Source organism: Micropterus salmoides, unplaced genomic scaffold (genome assembly GCF_014851395.1).
Source record: "Micropterus salmoides isolate LMB-PRFRI ecotype aquatic unplaced genomic scaffold, ASM1485139v1 Ms_hic_scaffold_11, whole genome shotgun sequence".
NCBI classification, from domain to species: Eukaryota; Metazoa; Chordata; class Actinopteri; order Centrarchiformes; family Centrarchidae; genus Micropterus; species Micropterus salmoides.
This window is the reverse complement of record NW_024040152.1, coordinates 10,102,352-10,123,819: the sequence shown is the minus strand read 5'-3', so window position 1 is coordinate 10,123,819 and position 21,468 is coordinate 10,102,352. Positions and strand designations below refer to the sequence as shown.

General features: G+C 39.2%; 1 protein-coding gene across 2 annotated transcripts in view; it reads left to right on the top strand.

Annotated features, from left to right (window-relative positions):
- LOC119897244 (protein argonaute-3) overlaps positions 1–15,899 on the top strand; it is a 38,792-nt gene extending 22,893 nt beyond the window's left edge. The window contains exons 10-19 of one of the 2 annotated variants that reach the window (XM_038710834.1): positions 1,236–1,379; positions 2,870–3,003; positions 3,702–3,886; positions 4,188–4,347; positions 5,139–5,229; positions 5,352–5,546; positions 5,897–6,031; positions 6,634–6,735; positions 7,667–7,866; positions 8,078–15,899. In XM_038710834.1, coding sequence (XP_038566762.1) covers positions 1,236–1,379; positions 2,870–3,003; positions 3,702–3,886; positions 4,188–4,347; positions 5,139–5,229; positions 5,352–5,546; positions 5,897–6,031; positions 6,634–6,735; positions 7,667–7,866; positions 8,078–8,186 — 1,455 coding nt within the window. In that variant the 3' untranslated portion in view covers positions 8,187–15,899. The remainder of the gene's footprint in view (positions 1–1,235; positions 1,380–2,869; positions 3,004–3,701; positions 3,887–4,187; positions 4,348–5,138; positions 5,230–5,351; positions 5,547–5,896; positions 6,032–6,633; positions 6,736–7,666; positions 7,867–8,077) is intronic. The other variant, XM_038710835.1, reaches the window with a different exon arrangement.
- Positions 15,900–21,468: the final 5,569 nt, after the last annotated feature.

Here is a 21,468-nt window from a genome sequence, read left to right as displayed (position 1 = left end):
TTGCCATGCTGTTCATCTTGATGTCAAATTGTTTGTTTTGTAATCACCTCTCCCAGATTCTCATTTTATATTGTTAACGGAGGCATGTCTGCCTGCATGTCCATTGCATTTGGCAATTACTAGGCCGGGTCAAAAAATTCCAGAGCCGTAATGGCTTTAACATGTGCATTTGGCTGCTGCAATGTCTACAGCGTTTTGTTTATGGCAAGATTGACACACTGTACGCTCCCTCAGGCAATGATAGATTTGCAATGCACATTTAGTACCTGGTGTTACCTTATTAAACCATGTCTCCCTATCTCTTCACTCGAAATTACTGGACTTGCTTAGGAAATCATTTTAGACATCACTGTGGTGGGGTTTTCATTTAGATACACAGTTGCTTGAAAGTGTGGGTGGAATAGCAGAGGTTGAGAGACAGACAAGGACAAAACAAGCAGTTAAGCAGTGTCTGTCAGATGGACATAATTAATTCTATAATAAATTTGGATATCGTGCCAGCTGGGCTGATCATGTACCCTGTGCTTACAGCCACTTTGGATTAGGATGCTGGCACATGACATTTTGTTGCATATTACTGATTCAAATTTTTCCTATCCACAAACCTCTTGTAAAATAATGAAAACAGTAAAAATGCTCACTGCAGAAGAAGGATAAAGGAAAATGAATACCCACACATACACCTGCAAGTACCCTAATGAGGCATTTTCTGTAGCAAGCATTGGCATAAGGTATAAAACAATGAGGCAAGCATCATAGACATCACATTTTTGTAATATAATGCCCAGTGAACCAACTGCTGCACTTCATTCTTTAAGAGGAATCAGAGCTGTGTCACAATACACAAATTTTGTTGTACTGTACAACATCCGAAAAATAATTGTCCATACTGATTTTTGTATGAATTAAACAAACGAGATATAATGTAGAGTTGAACAACTAATCTAAATTGTATCAAACTCGCAAAATGGCCTTCTACAAATTGCAGTATGTGCATTATTTGTTATCGTAAATGTCAGTCAAAATTCCATTTTACGTTAAATAGCTACCTTACCTTTTAAGCAAAATAAACCACACAATGAATGAGCAGGTAAAGGAAGAAAGTAGAACACATGGCTACATACATACACACGCACACTGCTAATGGTATATACTATAACCTTTCAGTACTGCAATTGTCTCTAGTCATTAACAACTGTGTTGTATCCAATTTTCTCACCCCCTTTTCCCTGCAGGTGCGCAGTGCCAACTACGAAGCAGATCCTTTTGTACAGGAATTCCAGTTCAAGGTGCGAGACGAGATGGCCCACGTGACGGGGCGAGTGCTACCCGCCCCCATGCTGCAGTACGGCGGCAGGGTGAGCACAGAGCACTTTATGGTACCCTTCCTTTAAATCACGCCCATTCTCTGTTTGTCTGACACGCTCTCCCCTTCCTCAGTTGTTATTCCACTGTCTCTAAGGGGAACTAACTCACTCGCTTCGATTTGTACTTCATAGTGTCAGTCTGTATGGCTTATTTCGTTGTGGTTTAGTCTCAGTAATGAAAGATAATATAAAAATAAATAAATAGATAAAGCAGATTGCTTTATAAATTTTGATGTGTTTTGAGAGAGAAAACAGGGCAGGAAACATTGTTGTCCATCTGCCACAACATTTGCCTAATTGTTAATTTTCTTTGGTGAAGTAAAGAAGAGGTTTCTGACAACTGGACAAAGAAGCAACTTATTGAGACTGAACCACGGTGTTCATTAACATCTGTCTGTTTATCTTCTCTGAGGAGACATGCCTTTACTATTGTACATTTCGGTGTGTTTTACTGGGAATTATGACACCTTTATGCACTGTATGTTGTGCGCAATACACACCAAATTGCATCTTATTACTATAGATTCCATCACACAGTGCATCATGCTATCTTCACATGAAAACCCACTTGATAATGTTTGCTATTCGATTTAGAGCCTGACCGATTGCCTGATATGGGCCTATGACCGGTATCTGCGTGCACCGGGGGGGGGGAGGGTTCTGATTCAATCCACTAAAATGGTAGCTGTAGCATGAATCTCATAGCTGGCTTGACAGAGTAGAGAATACGTGGTTTAGTAGAGAGCAGTATTAGAATGTAATTAAGTAAATTTAGTCAAGGACTGTACTTTGCACGGTTTAAAGGTATCTGTACTTTACTTCCAAGGCATTTTCTGCTTCTTTATACTTCCACTCCTACAGTTCAAAGGGAAATACTGTACCTTTTACTCCACTGCAGTTATTATTTTGCAGCTGTAGTTACTAGTAGTAGTACAGTACTCCTGTTCTCTGTCTCTATCTAATCTCTACATTTAAAAATGGCCATCTTAAAAATAAAATGTTAACATGTTAAAGAATATTTAACCTAAATATTCTTTCAATAAAATTATTTGTTCAAGAAAGCAGACCTTGGAGTACCTCTGCATAATCACAATCCACACAGATAAGGTCTATTTTAATTTTCAAAAATTCAATATATCTGCCGCCATATTGGTAATCAGTGAATCTTTCCCCTCTAAAATGAGTATTGGTCTCAAAAAATCCCGTCATAACGGTCAGACTCTAATTCAGTTTGAAAGTTAAATGTTTCTCTGGTGCAAGTGCTTATTTCTTTAACTGACAAGTCTGATTTTCTGTAAACAATTGTTTATACATTTTGGTATGGATGAAGAGTGTGTATGGGTTCTGTGCGTTTTTAGAAAGTGTGTGTTTGTATCTGTATGCGAGTGTGTGCACACTTGTGTTTCTGCCAATTCAAATGTGAGTCCGTATGAACAGTATGAATGTGAATGTTTGCCCACATAATCGTGAGTACATGTGGTGAGACTGCAATGTTGTTTCAGAACCGCACTGTAGCCACACCCAGCCATGGGGTGTGGGACATGAGAGGGAAGCAGTTCCACACCGGGGTGGAGATCAAGATGTGGGCCATTGCCTGCTTTGCCACACAGAGGCAGTGTCGGGAAGAAATCCTAAAGTATGATTATTTACATGTGTCTGTTTTCCTGAAAAATGTTTTTAATTCCTTTTCTGGGATTCTGTCATCATTTTGCCTGCAGTGATGATGCTCATTAAAGTTTTTTATTTGCATATATGTGTATCTATAAATTGTAATCTGGCATGAATTAATAAATTCTGTTTCCAGTGATTACTAAAAGAAGCATAATATCTCTTATATCAGCAATTTGTAGATGGCCATGGTGTTTCTCCATCGAGCCAGACCATTATAATATTTTATACCTGTACTTTACCAGTTAATACCAGGGGAACAGTGCACATTTATGATCACCATAACTGTGTCAGAGGTAGATAAAAAAATAGTTTTCATCTGTAGTCCCTGGTCAGATGTTAAGTGTCCACTAAAAATTGCAAACTGCTTTATGCTTTGCATTGCAGAGATGTCAAAAAGAAAAGTTCTGTAACCTGCATGGGCAAATAAAATGATACACTTGGCACTGTAGGACAATAAAAACATGGTTAAACATATTCACTTAACATTTTAAACCATTAGTTAAGCCAACAGCTTAATGTCAAACATCATACCATCTGCTGTTACACAAGGAACAATATTTTTTATGTTATGCGTCATTAGTGCAGGTGTCTGTGCTTTGATTGTAGTTGACGTCACCATTATAATTACTCTTCATTCATCCCTCCTACTTTTTCCTCTTGTAGGGGTTTCACAGACCAGTTGCGTAAAATCTCTAAGGATGCTGGGATGCCCATACAGGGCCAGCCATGCTTCTGTAAATATGCCCAGGGAGCGGACAGCGTGGAGCCCATGTTCAGACACCTAAAGAACACCTACGCTGGACTGCAGCTCATCATCGTCATTTTGCCGGGAAAGACTCCTGTCTATGGTTAGAAAACTACTTAAAAATAAAATAAACATTAGGTTAAAGTCCAGAGATGATGCCTGTGGTAAAAGCTTTGTGGAAATACTAATGCTATTCTGGGACTGAGGGCTGGTGTTGTATTGTGCTGTATTCAGAAAAGAACCCTGTTAAGGAGAGTGTACTTTGAGTGTAATTAGAAAATATTATTTCCATTGATTTATATATTTTGTTATCATTGTAGCTTGTGTGTATGTGCTGCTTTTGTAAGGATGACATATTTTAAGATTTTGTAAACTTTTCTTGATGCTCTATATTTCACCCATAGCGGAGGTAAAGCGTGTGGGAGACACCCTTTTGGGCATGGCCACGCAGTGTGTTCAGGTGAAGAACGTGGTGAAGACGTCACCTCAGACGCTTTCCAACCTCTGTCTCAAGATCAACGTGAAGTTGGGAGGCATCAACAACATCCTGGTACCTCACCAACGGTCAGTCATGCTCTCCTTCTCCTCATATATGACCGTGCGATACTGAAGTGATGCTGATTTTAAATGGCTTCTTGTAGCTTGGACTGTTCAACTATTGTAACTACTGTTTTACATAGGGCTGGGCGATATAGCCATAAATGTTATCACGACAAAAACATTTCATATCATTTGATATCGATAATTATCAAGATATGTGTCAAATCATTATTTCTTTCAAGTTTAAAGGCAGATTTTTGCTCCTGAGTGGAAATTGTAGAGACCAAATGGTTAATTATGTGGTTAAACTTTTCTTTATGGTCAGAATGTGACAAACACTTGATGCCAAACAGTGGATCACTTCACAAATTTGAGGTAGAACATTCAAAACTATTATCTTTTTCAACAAATATGATTAGTGAATCTTTTTTCAGGCTTCTTTTTTCAACAAAATAAATATTTTAATAGGAAAAACTAAGTGCTAATTTGTTTGTGATTTAAATAAATTACAGCAAATATTTATTAATGATATATTGAACATTTGTTATATTGTTATTGAGGAAAATTATATTGTGATAATTATCATTATTGTTTCATTGCCCAGCCCTAGTTTTACATTTTTTATTTATTTTTTTCCAAAATTTAACTATTTGTCACACGTGCACACATTTGTACAGATGTAAAAACAAAACAACCCACTCCCCCCCACACACACATGCCACAGTAATAAACATTGTACCATGGGAGGTCTATGAATTGTCAATATAACTCAATGTAATGAATGTCTTTGTCTGTCTTATGTCTTCAATCAATAGACCATCAGTGTTTCAGCAGCCAGTTATTTTCTTGGGAGCAGATGTTACACACCCACCTGCTGGAGATGGGAAGAAGCCTTCAATTGCAGCTGTGAGTTTGTTCAACACTCACTCATTCATGTTCCACCTGATCTACTGGGTGAATTTATTAACTTATCACCCCCACCTCCCCATCCGCTCATGCTCCTTCTGCTCCTCCCTTCTCACTTCCAGGTGGTAGGCAGTATGGATGCCCACCCCAGCAGGTACTGTGCCACTGTGCGGGTCCAGAGGCCCAGGCAAGAGGTTATCCAGGACCTGGCCTCCATGGTGCGGGAATTGCTCATTCAGTTCTACAAGTCAACCCGCTACAAGCCAACCAGGATCATTTTCTACAGGGATGGAGTTTCAGAAGGCCAGTTCAGACAGGTCAGCTCCCACAAAAAGATTGGTTGGAATTTCTGTTTTATAGGTCTTGATGTAGATGTGTTAGATAGAGACAGAACTTTGTGTAGTTTTTGGCTACAGTTTTTGGTGTTTGACCGGACTGATGGTTCCCTTCAAAATATTCCCAAATATTTTCACAATGGAGGACAACAAGTTTTGTTGTATTTGAACTATGAAGTTAATATAATTGGTTGCACAGAGGGCTTGTAAAGAAACGTAGGTAAACATCCATATCATCCATGTATGTCAAGACACCATGAAACTATATACTGTAATACAGGGGTAGTTTTTGCAAACATTTGAAGCTATTCTTAAACCTTCTCCTTTCTCAGGTGCTGTATTATGAGCTGCTGGCCATTCGTGAGGCCTGTATAAGCCTGGAGAAGGAGTACCAGCCAGGCATCACCTACATTGTTGTGCAAAAACGCCACCATACACGCCTCTTCTGTGCTGACCGCAACGAGAGAGTGAGTCCCGACCATTTAAACACAGCACAAGCACAGACACACTCTTTGAGTATGACACAGCGATGGTACTATTATAGTCAGTACAGTGTGTTATGTGTCCATATTCTTTATTATGCTCTGTGCCAGCACATTAAGTACTCAAAATAGGTCTCCTTAATTACCTTTTGTTGTCAGTTGGACTGTTCACCCTCCTAACCCCTGTAATTACCTTTGATTATAGCATTAGGGCCCAATGCAACCCCAGAGCTCTGGAGTGGCACTCAAGGCCCCAGAAGTAAGACTCCGCTAGTAACAACATAATTTTCAGTGCAGGCACTCCCATACAGAGCATTAGGCCCTCTAGAGCATTAGGCTTATAATTGGTTGATTGGGAAGCACTTGATTAACCCCTTTGGCTGGGTTGGCCCATCAACTCCTTTTTTCAATTATTAGAATTTTTACTTCCTGACATTATAGGTTTGTTTAAAAACTTTGTTTTCTGCTGTTCTTTTCCTGCATCTTCCATTTGCTTTTCCAATTGTTTTTGTTTTCATGGTGAAATGTGGGGAAAAAGTCAAAAGGCATTAGTAGGGACTAACCAACCTTAACTTTGCTTTCGTCAGGTTGGACGTAGTGGAAACATTCCTGCTGGTACTACCGTGGATACGGACATCACGCATCCCTACGAGTTTGACTTTTACCTCTGCAGTCACGCTGGAATACAGGTCAGACCAACCTCTTGTCTTCTCTGCCCAGCCTGCTGCCTTTTTCTGTAGTATTTCATCACACTTTCTTCAATTGAAATCTTAAAGTCTGAAGATGTGTGCTTTTACAGAGTCATGCATTGTTGCAAATACATAGTAAGCAGGCCACAAGAGAAAAGAAGGAAATACTGTTTTTCATTTGTCTTGCCCCTAAGAAAAATATGTCTGTAAACAAAATCTGGCTGTTTCTCATTCCGGACATCATATTCAGGTGTCTTAAAAATACTTTTCTTTTTTTTCAAAATTTTTATTTATTTATTTATTTAATAGCTGAAAACGTTTCTAGATCATGGGAAGATATGATTTTATCATGACAATTTTATCCAACTGTTATCGTGAGCATTCTCACTTTTGCAATAACTGTGTGGAATGGCAGCACCATAGCATGATACAGTAAATGGCTGGACAAAGTAAAAAATGATATGCCAGGAGCTATCATCCTTTGTACATCATTAGGCTACAGAAAAAGGGACACAAGACTCTTTCCTGTCTTCTAGCTATCCATTTTTTTTCACTTCTGCCCTTCTTTTTAAGGACTGAAAACTATTAGAACTAGGGTAGCGAGGTTGTTCAACAGCACTTATTCAGAGGCTGTTTGCTTCTTTTTACTCCTAAATCACCAATGTATTTTTGTTATTCTTGTCAATAAGACAGTATAATGTTATGTATATAGTGATATACATCATAGTTGGTTGTGGCGCTAATTATTTATTTATGCGAGGGTTTGATTAGTTGACTGTGGTTATTTTATGCTGTTTCCTGAGGTTTCTTGTTTTCTTTCTGTTTAGTCCAGCAAAGAAAATTGCTATCGACCATGTTGAAATAACGTATTGCATCTTAAATTTGAATCTGAAAATAGACCAAACGTGTCATTATAATTCCCTTCTCCCAGGGCACCAGTCGGCCCTCCCACTACCATGTACTGTGGGATGACAATTGTTTTACCGCTGATGAGTTCCAGCTGCTCACTTACCAGTTGTGCCACACCTACGTGCGCTGTACCCGCTCAGTCTCCATCCCTGCGCCAGCCTACTACGCACACCTGGTGGCCTTCCGTGCTCGCTACCATCTGGTGGACAAAGAACATGACAGGTGATGAAGGGTGATAGTTTGGAGAGTAAACAAGAGGTTCTCCTTTTTTGACTGGATGTAAATGTCCAGAACTCTGAATTGTGATTTTTATAGATAAGTGTTTTGATAGCAGTTGTCTTGTTTTGCTTGAAAAATGTGCCCAATTGTCCTGCATGCATGCCAGTATTGTTTGTCATCCATCATAACGGGTCCTCTGCTCCTCACTCTGCAGCGCTGAGGGCAGTCATGTGTCTGGTCAGAGTAACGGTCGGGACCCCCAGGCGCTGGCCAAAGCTGTTCAGATTCACCACGACACCCTGAGGACCATGTACTTCGCCTGAGCTACAACAACCCTCCCTAACCATTGCCACTCTTAACACATACAGAAGCATACACAGACAGTCAAAGGAGTCCTCATATGTGCAAGTCCCGCCCCCCAATATGCCTAGTCAATCCGGACCTGACACTGTGCAGAGGAAAGAGGGGAGGAGGCACCCCACACTGGACTGAGGATGCAAACGCTGCTTTAAAAACAAACAAGAGAGAAACTCAGCACTATTATGCAATATTAAACCAGCCAACTAGTATATTTTCACCCTTATCGGGCCCTCTTTATATTGTCCCCATCCCCCACCCCCCCTCGGATTTCTTCTTCCCTGTTTGTCATCTTTACTTGTGGCCTAGTGGGTGTTTTTCTAGTTTGTTTTTACTTTGCTTTACCCTTTGGCACAATCGTTGTTTATAGTCTACTAATCTGCTCCTTTGCCATCTACAGTACCTCAAGTCCGTATGAGCAGCAGCACTTTTACATTCTGTCAGTTTTACTGTAGTTTGTTGTTGATTCTCTCCAGTGTTCAAAATGAGGGAGTAGAGATAGAAGGATCTGATGCTGGAGTTGATAAGTGGTGTTTGATTTATTTTAGAATATAGTCATTTCATTTGACCGGAGGTCTTCCCAGCTGTCACTTTTTTTCCCTTGTTCCTCTTGTTTCCTGGGTTCTGTCACTTTTCACTCGTGTGTGAAACCACCAGTTACTTGTATGGAGCAACATGTTCTTTTGAGCACACTGCCACCTGATGGCGACGAGGTATAAATGCCCCCTTACAAGGTTTTAGATAGTTTCCATTTATCTTTTGCAGTCACCTGTCACATTTAAACGGGAAGTTTATATTGGTTCATATATCCGTTGCTCAATTGCAGCCGTCTATGAATTTCATTTTAAGTATAACACTTATTTAATTCTGGTTTTTGTTTTTCTTCTACATTATGTGAACCATTTTATGATTCTGACAGTTTTTTAATCATTTAAATCATGTAGTCGTCATGCATTCATTTCCCTCAGTGCTTTATCTCACATTTCCCTCTCTTGACTTGGTGGGTAAATAGAGAACACGTCGATGGTTTCCTCTAGTGCAATAATCAGTTAAAATGAAGGGAAGAAGATTTTAGGGGACTTAAAAGGACTCAAAAGAACAGTTACACATTTCATTTGAAAGTGAATGTCCCCAAAAAGACAAATGTTTGCCACTTGGTAGGCACTTTCATGTATTGCTCCTCTGTGAGACGATTGTTCAGCAAACTTTTACGAGTTTGCCCTTGCTGTCGGGCAAAAATGGTGCAACTGCAGTTTTGGCGATTTAGACGTTTTTACTTGAATTGAAGGATGTTATGCGCCTCTGTGGTTTGAGAATACTTCATCATCAGTGGGCATCATTTCATAATCCCTGATCATCAGTTTGCTAATGAGGCTGATTTTCTCAATTCGTAAGAATAACGAAGCTTTTCACCTGACCGCAGAAAAGTGGAGTGTAAAGGCCATAAAGAGATAGTATTCAAGTGCCTGGTTGAAGTTATGTGTTGAATGGTCAAACGCTGCATAACTCATTATAGAGATCCTATTTCAGTGGGGTCAAATAATAAAAAAGCATATTCCGACAAACGGACAGCACAAGATGGTTTAAAGCAAGAAAGTTTCACCCGATGCCTCTTATTCTTCTCAACAATGTCTACTGACTTTTCTATACATCTCATTCAAATCATCCTAAGATCAATATATTTATTGTTGTTGTGTTGGCCTATACAGCAGTGTTAGCGGTTGACTTTGCTTCTGAGCAGCGTTCAAGCAAAGCAGGCTGAGTCGTTTATTTTGCTTAATCTTCACCAGACACGGATCTAGCTGCTACATGTTTGTACCTAAAAGGCTGGGTTCATGGGCATGGAGTCACCCATGTTATAAACAAATTCTTTCAATGAATTGTTTCTTTCAGTGGAAATCCTAAGTCCAGGACTAGGTTTAATTCCTGTCCATGTAACCGGCCCAAAGTTGCGACTGGCTTCAGAACAATTCTAAGGAGTTAAGATGGTGACCAATATTTGCAGCAAAAGTACAGCTGATATCTTATGTAATGTGTATCTGGATTAGAGTCACCACTTAGCTCCGTGCCACTGATGAACTGAAGCTTGTCCGGGGGGGGGGTATTTTTAAAAGTTATCTGCACTAAAAGAAGCTGTGTTTCGTGAGTGAACACAGGCGTGGTGCTACTATGTGAGAATTAGAATCAGAAGCTGAACCTCTGTATGAGACTTTAGATGAGCAGGTTGGTAGGGTAGGAGAAAAAAAACATAGAGTAAACCTCACTCACTTAAGGACAGGAGAAGGTCCCACTGAGGTTGCTGGTGCGGGGAGCTCTAGATTTAGGATGTCACTTTGTAGTTGATCAGCATTGAGACGGTACAATGGCAGATGTTCCTTTGGACAGTGAGGTATAATGTAGGGTCCTGCCTCCACTGTTGCGTTTAACTGCCCTTCATAGGCTAGCTTTCCAGTTGGAAGCCAGTGGGTTTGAGCCTTCATGATTTCACTAGTGTCTGAAAGCCTTTTTAAAAGCCAGAACGAAAGTATATTTGTACATTTTAAATTATGTAATGCACACCACTTATTTTTTCTAACAGAAATAACATGTATTCTAAATATTAATCTTAGTAATAAATGTATCATAATAAGTAATGGTTTAAAAAGATAAAATAACAAGTTTTATTATTGCAATAGACTGTTGACTTGTTCCTGTTTCACTATAACGTATAGTGTATGTGTGAACAGTGGTGGGGTTGTTGAACTAGTGACGTGTGTTTGGACTGTCATACTGTTATTGATTGGGATGTGGACTTAAACCGCCTCTTGCTTTGATGTTTGGGGGGAAAAAACGCTGCAAGATGTTGAATGCTTATTTCTGTCCCTTTTTTTGTTTTTATAGATGTCTGTACAGTCCGAGGTTTACCATAGAGGAGAGAATCTTGAGAAAGAGAAAATATTTCATACTGTACTCTGAAAGGCTTTCTATTAAGACATAACATCACTATTCTGATGACAAACGGTAAAATAGAAGAAGAGTCAGTTGTTGTATTGGGCAGTTTCTGCTCTTAAATGTTCTCTGGTTTTCTTCAAGTGGTGCTGATGCCTCATGTGTGATCAAACAGTATCCTAACAAGGGGTAGTAGTTCTCCAATCCTTTGTGTTTAAAGTCCCGGATTTATGTTGAATACAACCTCTGTTGCTTTCCTCAGACTCCTCTCCTCCTTACTTGAGCACCTTCATCTGCTCACAATACAAAGAGTTAGCGTGCCGGTAAATCTGCGGTGTGACAAAGCCTTAATCTTATTGTTGCCCTCTTTCCCCTTTGCTCTGAACATTTACTCCTTGTGCCAGAGGACTACATTCCACAGCCGTACAGTCCCATCCGATCCCCCTGGGAGGCATACGAATGACTAGAGCTGAAGGATAATAGTGAGGTCCAGTCAGTGAGATATAGTGTGGTGTTATTCAAGTATGTGTGATTTGGAAGGAATCGAAGCTGAGCAATTATCTTTATGCGGCAGGGTTTGTTGGAAGTTGAACAAGTCTGGAGGTTGATTGCAAGACTTAGAATCCATTAATAACTCACTATATCTGCTGTCTGTAATGGATGCTCAGTTTGTGTATAAGTACACTCTTGAGGGCAGTTGAACACATGTTTACATAGCAGATGTGTTTGCCTTGCTTACAACTGAAATGTCATCAGCTCCGCTTTGCAAATATTAGCTAGTAGAGAAGTGACCTAACATGAGCAAGACCATTTGGGGCCCGTGGAAGTGAACGCCTGAAGGGATACGTGATTAAGACATTATTTATTTGGTCAGTTTTTCCTCAACGGACAATTGTTACACCGCAGGGGAATAGATTTATTTGTCCTTCCAGTTCTATTAAAATGACTTAACTGAAATAAAAGGGTACATGCAGCTCACAGCCTGCAGCTCAGTGATTCCGAACAATACAACAAAACAGACGAGTCTTTTTGTGGAAGAACAAACTTCTTACCCACAAACTCTGTCTGGTGAAGAAAAGTAGCGAAATTAATTTATAAAAATGTCAAGTCTCTCCCTTTTTTAAATGGAAGTAAATGTGTATTCCATTTTAAGTAATCGATCAATTTCCCTGATTTTGGTTGCTCTCTATTTGAAGTGGAAGGTAGCAACGGAGTGAGAAAAGTCCACAGAAAGTGCCTTTCCTTTTGATGGTGCTTTAAATTGAAAGAGAAAATGTAAAAATCAAAACAAGTAGAATCTCCTTTTCAAGAACACATTGCAAGGCAGGAAGTGGCTGCATTTACACACACACACTCACTGTACACGTTTGATTTTTAGTTTCATGTGTTTAGATATTAGACCTACATAGAAATAGGATATATGCCAAGTATATGGTTGTGGTTGAGCTTTCGCTTCCTAGTGCATTTACTGTCTTGGACCAATGGTGTCGTTGGTACAGTGGAATGTGCGTTTGGGTGGGGTGGGGTTGTTGGGGTCTTAGCTGACACTGTGTGATGTGACACAGCCCAGTCCACGAATGACAAACATAGCACAGCACTTTAGAGACTGCCACTCTCACTCAGACACATAGCCAAGAGGTTTTCGATCTGTCCCTCCAGTCCCCTTCTTCCTCCTGAACAGGAGAAGGAGAGGATCCAAACCTCAATGTAAACGAGGAGTCGAAGGGATGTGTTACCAAACAAAGCAGTCGGTCGTTAAGTGTGCCTCATGCTCTCGTGACTTTGTTGGTGGCTCTGTTGAGTCAGCCTGCTCTCAGGTGGTGGTTTTCCTTCTGGAACTGCCACTCGACACTTTGTTACAGCTAGGGCTGGGTGTCAGAACATGATATCAATACCTCCCCAGATTTTGGCATCAACATTTTAAGGCATCCCAAACTGTTTTTACAATAGCAGATTCTTGCACTAAGGAGTCAGTGTTTTCTTCTTGAAGGGCATTTTAAGTAAATCAACAAAACATTACATTTAGCTGACACTTTTATCCAAAGCGACTTACAATTGCTATACATGTCAGAGGTCGCACGCCTCTGGAGCAACTAGGGGTTAAGTTCAGGGGCACAGTGGTGGATAGGTCACAGTGGGGGATTGAACCCGGGTCTCTCACACCAAAGGCATGTGTCTTATCCATTGTGCCATTGCCACCCCAAAGTCAGATCTAAAACTTCTTGAAAATGCAGGAAGACAAAGCATGAATGAAAATAGTCTTTTGCACAGTGAAGGATGCTTTCATTCAAGTGTGATTTCACAACAGGTATAGAGATGAAATTCACAAGAACCCATATCAGTATTGAAATTGTTCTCATGATGCCCAGCCCTAGTAGCAGCCCATGGCGCTCTTTCCTCTTAGTGCAATGTGTCTTGTCCCTGATGGAGGGAATTTGTGCCCAGCAGTATCCTTGTCTAGAGCCTTTATAGGGTGCCGATTGACAACCAAGGGCGGTCTGTAGTTCTGTGGGTACCTTTTCAGTCCAGGGGGTGAAATCTTTCTATTTCAAGAGATCTCTAAAAACACTGCACCTCACTTACCTTGGTATGCTGCATATGTTATACTACATGAAAGAAAGAAAGAAAACTGCAAATTGCTTTTATTATGACATATAATGCTTGAGTAATGCCTGATTGCGATATTCTTATACAGTAACTATTTTAGAGTCAATAAGTATAACTGTAAAAAAAATATTCTCTGTTTTGTCTTAACATTTATCCAATTTTGAAAAATTGCTCTTGAGCCGACTTTTGTTTTGTTGTCCTATTTAAATGTGTCGTTCTTTAAATTTATATATGAAATATATATATGCGGAATATTTTATGGTGTATTTATTGAGTGCGTTCAAGCGGCTGGAGTCTCCGCATCATATTGCAGCATGGTGGGGGCGGAGCCAGGAGCATGAGGCCTCTAGCCCCTCCCCCTCCATGTTGACGCCTTATTCTCCTAGACATGCAAGCACAACAATATGGAGGGGGGTGCGCGGTAGAGGAAGGGGATGAGGTGGATTTGACCTGAAGATACAGAGTTGTATATCAGGTTGTGGTTGATATTTACACGTCAACTGTCCCTTCTCATTTTCTTAATACTCATATTTACCTCCACTCTTACCACCTGAGAAGGCCGAATGCCAACCCCCACATGTTGCAGCTCATCTCTGACGAAGGGAACCATTTCTGAACCACACTGACTTGAGAGTCGAATAGCTGACTTTTATTCATCCCAAGCTGCTAATTGGTACGTTAGCCATGTAAATTTCCCAAGCCGGTAAAGGGCAGGTGGGAGAGCGTAAAAACAAAAAGCGCCGTGGGAAAGCAAGGAAAGATGTCGTATTGGCAGAACTCTTTGATCATGGTGAAATTTTGGCGTAGGCGTTGCTTCATTTCTCTAAATTGTCTTCTTGTGCCAGAACATTTTACAGCAGGAACAGGTCTCATTCCACAAGAAAAGACATGCCTCAGCCTTAAGTGCGTTCTTATATAATGGTCAGACTTTTAGGTGACTTTGCCATGCCTGTGTCGGGTGGCCTACCAAGAAAACAAGCCTACATACTTGATCTGCCCTGATTTCCCAACCGGCATCCTCATCTCTTCTCATTTCTCATATAAACCACTAACATTGCTACCAAACTTAGTGAACTCTGATTTACCAACAAGTGTAAGCGTTCAAAAATTGCTCTGTCCCGCTTGTACTGATGTCGGAACAGAAGCCAGGTCTCTGTGTTGAAGACATTTGGAATCAGTTCTTGGTGTTTGTTTTCACCAGGTGAGCAGTGCTTACTGCCTCAGGACAATTCAGATATCATCATATAAATTCCAAATGACATGAAAACATATGATTATTTGACTTTTATACACTTCCTTGTGTTTGTGTAAACTTTCTGGTTGTCATTGATGTCAAATCCAAAGAACAGTATTTTCAGATACAGTTTGACCCTGGGCCTGACAGAAACTAGGAGGTTCCTCGAGTGCTGGATTACAGAGACCTGTGCCTGTATAATGAACCAAGGATGAATTGTGTTGTGATGAATTGCTGTTCTTTTCTTATTTTCTGTTTTTATGGTGGTTGTCCCTCACCCCACCGGAGGATCAGCGACATGGAGCTTTTGAGTGTTATCCATCACGTTCCAAACTTTATAAGCCATCTGTCCTTATTTTAATAATTTCAGTTGAATACATGTTTCCTGTGATGTTTACTTCCATGGCTATCAGATGTTTAACCTGTTTTCATCCCATTTGCATTCCAATAATGACTGAACCAAATATTGCAATAGAGATTAGGCTCCAGATGCCGTTTTTCCCTTGTATACACATAGTGGTTTTGAAGACAGATCTTTGACAGTGGCCATGGATTAAAAAAAAAATCTGTGTTCACTGATTGTTCTGATTGTCATGATTTTGTCAATGTAGCATCACCCTCTTGTCAGTTTTGATTCAAACTAACTAGATCTTGGGCTCTGATACCTCTGAGTGAGGCACCAGCAAACGGATGTACACATTGAACAGTGAACTGTCACCACCAGATGATCCATGTCTAAGCCTCTCTGAATGTTGCAAAGGCTCTGTTGTAACAACAGCTCTATTCCTTTCAGTTTTAAATGTCTTTCTTTTGTTACTCTCTCTTATAGGTTGTTGGCCTTTTAGTGTTGCTTTGCTTCAGTTTGAAGTGTATCTTTGACTAATACTTGCAATAAAATGCTTTGCTTTACCTTGGTTGTCTTGATAGTGTTGGAAATATAAATAAGTTGTTTTGTATGTATAGCCCATAAAGTGAAACTATAGGAAATGTTTCAGGTTATGAGAATTAGCTGAAAGTAACCAAATATTTAGGAATACACTAAAAAAATTTAATCATACTGTGTACTGCTCATGTTTTGTATAGTTCAGTCATAGTTCTATGAATATAGTCTGAGACCTGGCTCTTGCTTTTCCTGGTGTTTGTCTTAGAAGTTCACATCCAGCGAAATTTACTTAAACTGAAGATCTGGACTAAGATTTTATTTCAATTAAACATCATTCTTTATACCCGCACTACAGCAGGTCTGTGAGGCTGCACTTTGCTTTGAGCTAAATGCTAACATCAGCATGCTAACATGCTCACTGTGCTAATGAATGAACATGCTGATGTTTCTCAGGTATACGTTATCTTAATTTCATACCACATACTAATTATACAAAGTATGTACAACATGCCAATTGACAGTGATAATGTTGACCATGTTCATAATCTTAGTTTATCATGTTAGCATGCAATAAATGTACATCTGATGGTAATGCCATTTGTTTTGCAGTTATTTGGTCATAAACTAAAGTCATATTGACCTTATTGGTGGCACTATAAGGAACGTCAGGATCACTAACTTCATTAGGATTTCTCATTAGTGGACCAGGAATGTCTATAAAATAAAATAAAAAAAAATATGAAGATTCTTTGACACAGTCCCTTTCAACACAAATCTTAACAAAAGGAGAGCGAAACAAGTTATTACTGACTGTTATAGGCGTTTCATTAGAGGAGGTTTCACTACGCACGCACACACAGCATTCAAGTGAAGATGGAGAGGACCACACCCAAACAGGCGACCACTGTCAGCAATTGCTAAATTGTTGGGGGGTATGGTAAACTTACACAGGTGTTTTCACTTATTTTGCCTGGTTTAACCTCTTCGAATGTGCTGATGTGTAAAAACTGTCATTGATCAACATGTCCTTCCCTTGTGGTACCTGAGCAGGACAAGTTATACCTATTTTTCTTGTTGGTACATGAAATTGGATTTCACATAATTCCCCATAATTCTGAGGTTTAATTAGCTACAATAACCGAGACCACCTGTTTGGGCTTGTGGGGCAAGATGCTATGCAGATTCTGAAATTCACACTTAGAGGAAGAATTTTTTTATTTGAAAGTCCCAGTTTGGTCAGTGTCTGTTTACATTACATTTTTTTAGGTTATATACCAAGTGCTCAAAATAAGTAAATTGTATAGTATTTTTGAAGTGTGGAATTGTTGTGAGTGCTGTATCCATAGCCACTCTTGTATCAGTATAGTTTACTAATTAACTCACTTGAAGCAGCATTAAACCTGTTTTTTATTGGGGGTTTTTGTGTCAAACCGTCACTTCATTATAATGCAAATATGTAAATAGTGATGAAATACTTTCATCAGTGGGCCATAGGCTCAATCACCATAGTGTTACCTCATTTGGCAATAGATAATAAGTTAATAACAGCAATTTATTTAAATGAAAATCTTCAAGATTGACACTTTAAGTTACGGATTGTAATGCTCTTTAGCACTGAGGGAAACTGCAGAATCCAGTGTCAGTTCTGTGTGGATTCATCACTACAAGAGACCCCTTTCACATTACTCACGCAAATGTTTCCCATTATTAACATAAAGATGTTGATCAGAATATCACTGTTAGATGTTAAGCGATTTTTTATATCATGTGAAATGCCAGTAAATATTTGGTTCTGGCTGGTACATTCGTCAGCCCTCACAGCCACTTTGGCAGACTTTGACAACTTGTTCAAACATTTTATCGTATAAAAGAGCATAACATAAATGGGTAAATCAGGCTGGAATATATCAACCACTGTCACCAAAGGATGAGGAAAATCTTTACTTTTTATTCTGTGTTTCTTAAATAATGACTGAGGTTTGAATTAATTCGCAGAACCCTTTCAAAGTCTGTCAGTCAGTGTATGAGGGATCTGTCATGTCCTTTGACACATTACATAATTTTACTAAGTCAACTATTGATGCAACAGCAATTCAGGCAGGCAACACTTTATCATAATTACCAAAGCAGCCAAATGAATGGTTCTAATTAAAATAAATTACATCTGCAAGTATGTGTCAGCTTTAATACAGCACTGAATCACCATTTTTATGAATAAGTTTACAAGGCAACTGAATGTACAAACAGGTCTGATAGCCACTGCCTAGACTGCACATGTGTCTCTCATACCGCTGAATGAGAGAGACAGCTACATATTCTTTCCATCCATTGTATTTGAGCTTTCTTCTTATTAAAGGTTGTTTTAATTGAAAACTTTAATTTCCAAAATTACACTGTTACATATGCTGATGCTCATTTGCTCTATTTTCTTTCTCTCTCGTGTTTCTTGCTGTCATCTCTGCAGGTTTTCTTGATTAGCTAATGGTAATTAGCTGCATCTGTAACACCTTGACCCAGTAGCTATAAAAGGAAGTATTTGGAGAAATACAGCAGTTTCTTAGTTGTGACAGTTATGTTTTGTTCTTTTGACGATGTGTTGTAAAAAAACACATAAAGGATATTGATGGGCTTTCTGTAAGAAAAAAAAGTTTTGTGTAAAATGAGAAGCTTAGGGCTATTGCTCTATTATTTGGCATCTGACTAAGCTTGGCTGCTTTTTAGACAGTAAGTCCAGCTAAACAGAGCTTGCATGGGTTTTAAACACAGAGGTGTGCTAAACTGGATCTGGTTGCTCTGTGATGAGCTGAGGCCCAGCTGAACTGCAGCTAAACTGTATCTCAACAGGATGTATGATGAGGTTACCTCAAGATCCACTATCACAAGTTTTACCGAGGAATGCAACAACTGACGGACTTCTGTCAGCAGTTAACCTATTGAAACATCAAAATGTAATTTTTTATGTGTTAAATTACTAAAAAATACTGTATTCATATTTCAATATGAATTATTCTGAGTGACATGTTGTAGGATCACATACAAAACAGAACTATGAAAATTCTGTAAAGAGACTTTATTATAAGGGGGCTCTGAGATTACTTAGTAAATACAGGTTGATAATACATTTTATGGAACACTTCATGGTTCTCAAAGACACTTCAAATAAGTTAAATACATAGATTTAAAAGAAGAACATTAAAATATATATGTATATATACAACCCACAAGAGTGAATGATACATAAAAAAATCCATTAAAAGCTGCTCAGAAGTGATGAGTTGTGATTAGTGATTTGAAAATGATTGATTACATAAGAGTCTCCTTGGGCTCAACATCTGTCTCACAGAAAGAAAGCCCTGAAAACAATTCACATATATTATGTCATGATTGTTCTCTTTAAAATGCTGAATTTACCGAATATCAGTTCTGTCCGTCTTCTTTGTCTTAGGAGTATAAATGGCCTCAATTAACATCCCTGCAGTTTTACCTCTCACCAGGAGTGGGAGCAGTTCACCAACAGAAAGAAGGAAGGAATGAGGCGCTGTATTGGGGCTTGTGTCTAGTATGTACAATAAGATGTAAAGGGTGTATGTGTTTTTACCTGAGGTCAGGTTTCTGACAATCACAATGAGGGCTCAATTAGACACAAGAGGCCCAGAATGACAGAAGGATGTGTAAAAATGTAGACTTATAGAAAAGCATAGGCTTGACGTCACAATTCCCAAAGTACTTAGTTTTGTATTTTATTTTTTACATCACAAGCGTTTCAGTGCTATATCCTGAGTAAGACATTATTATTTACCTTTAAAACCTCCACCACGACGCACAGGCTGTACAATACTATTTCCTCTGCCCAATGAGAAATGACTTGGTGGTACAGGGAATTATCACAGATGTCAACATGCAAAAGAGGATCCACCAGCTCCCGAAGACCATCCCAGCACAGGACTTGGCATCTGCTGGGCACATTCAGCAGCAAATACTGAATTACTTATTACCACATTCTTTGTGTATATAAGCATAGTTTGTGAATATTTGTTTCTCGGACGAGAACTAATGCAGATTTTGATGCACTTTGATTAAACTTCATTGACATTTTTTTAAATTTATATAAATCACTTATGGAGGAAGTCGACATTTTGGGAAATATACTCATTCGCTTTTTTGCTGAGAGTTCGATGAGAAGATCAATACCACTCCTGTGTCTGTCTAGTAAATAAATGGCTACAGCCAACAGCTGTTGCCAGATTGGGCAGTTTTCCAGTGAAGACAACACAACACTTAGATCAAAACCCCTATCACTAATGAAATTTAAAAATTTACCTACTTTTATGATGATTTGACAGGTCCTAGGTTCTAACTGGGCTACTTTTGTCAGCCAAATCTAGCAACACTGCAGCTGGTTAGCTATAAGGAGGAAGACGTTAAATGGCAAGTTCTGTGTAAATATAAACAAAATATGCCTAACAGCACCCTAAAACACAATATAGCTTGTTCGTTTATCCTCAACAACCAAAGTTTCTGTGGTTTACAGGGGATTCTCTGCAGAGCCAGGTTAGCTGTTTCCCCGTTTCCAGTAATTATGCTAAGCTAAGATAAATTAACTGTCTCCTGGCTGTATCTTCATATTTACTGTACAAATATGAGAGTGGTATCAATCTTCTCATCTCAACTCTTGGCGCGACAGCAAATAAGGTAATTTACTAAAATGTCTAACCATTGAGCTAAGAAGCTCATAACAACATGCTTAGATTATGAAATGACCAAGTATTATTCTCTTGACTATAAATAGCTGGTCACATTGTTCTCTAAACCAGACCACCCATTCTCCTTTTGTTAGCCCTTCACTGGTCCCTATCTATAAATATTAATACATATAGTTCTGGCAAGGAAATCCAGCTGTGATAAGAATAACATAGCTGGAATGCACAGAGAAATATTGAATAATTGGGAGTCAACAGAGGAAAGACAGGTCATTGATGTTTCTCATGGATGTCTCATGGATCAGCGCACTGCTCTTTACAGCTCCAGAGTACAATACAGCTCACAAACAAGGATCTGAATCAGCTTGTGTGTGTGTGTGTCTGCCACTGTGAGCAGAGATGGTGATAAGATAATATCGAGCTGTCAGGGATCACCAGGCAGTCTTTTCTATTTTATGGTCTGCATGAATTATGATGGACCATTCTAGTTAGTCCTTCCCAGCCATACTTCAGGTATTGTACACTTGTCAGTCCTCAGAGTCTGGCGGTGTCTCTCTAATGAATTTGATTATTTACAATTTCAATTTTGATGGACATATTGTGCAGAATTAAAAAGAAGTACCCTCTCCAGTCTTTTCCCAGCCAAGACAGTTAGCTTATATCACATTGTTATTATTTTGCACAGATGTTCAACATGCCCAGATGAATCCTAATAAATTTGTTGATCCCCTGACTTTTCATCTAGTGTCATCATCAGGTTAGCATGCTGTTGTTAGCATTAAGTCAAAGTGTCAGTACAGCCACACAGAACTGCTAACGTGGCGGTAGACTCTTAATAACAGCAGGTTTCTGGAGTCATTTTCGGGTCACAGAGTACAATCATGTTTGATGTTTTT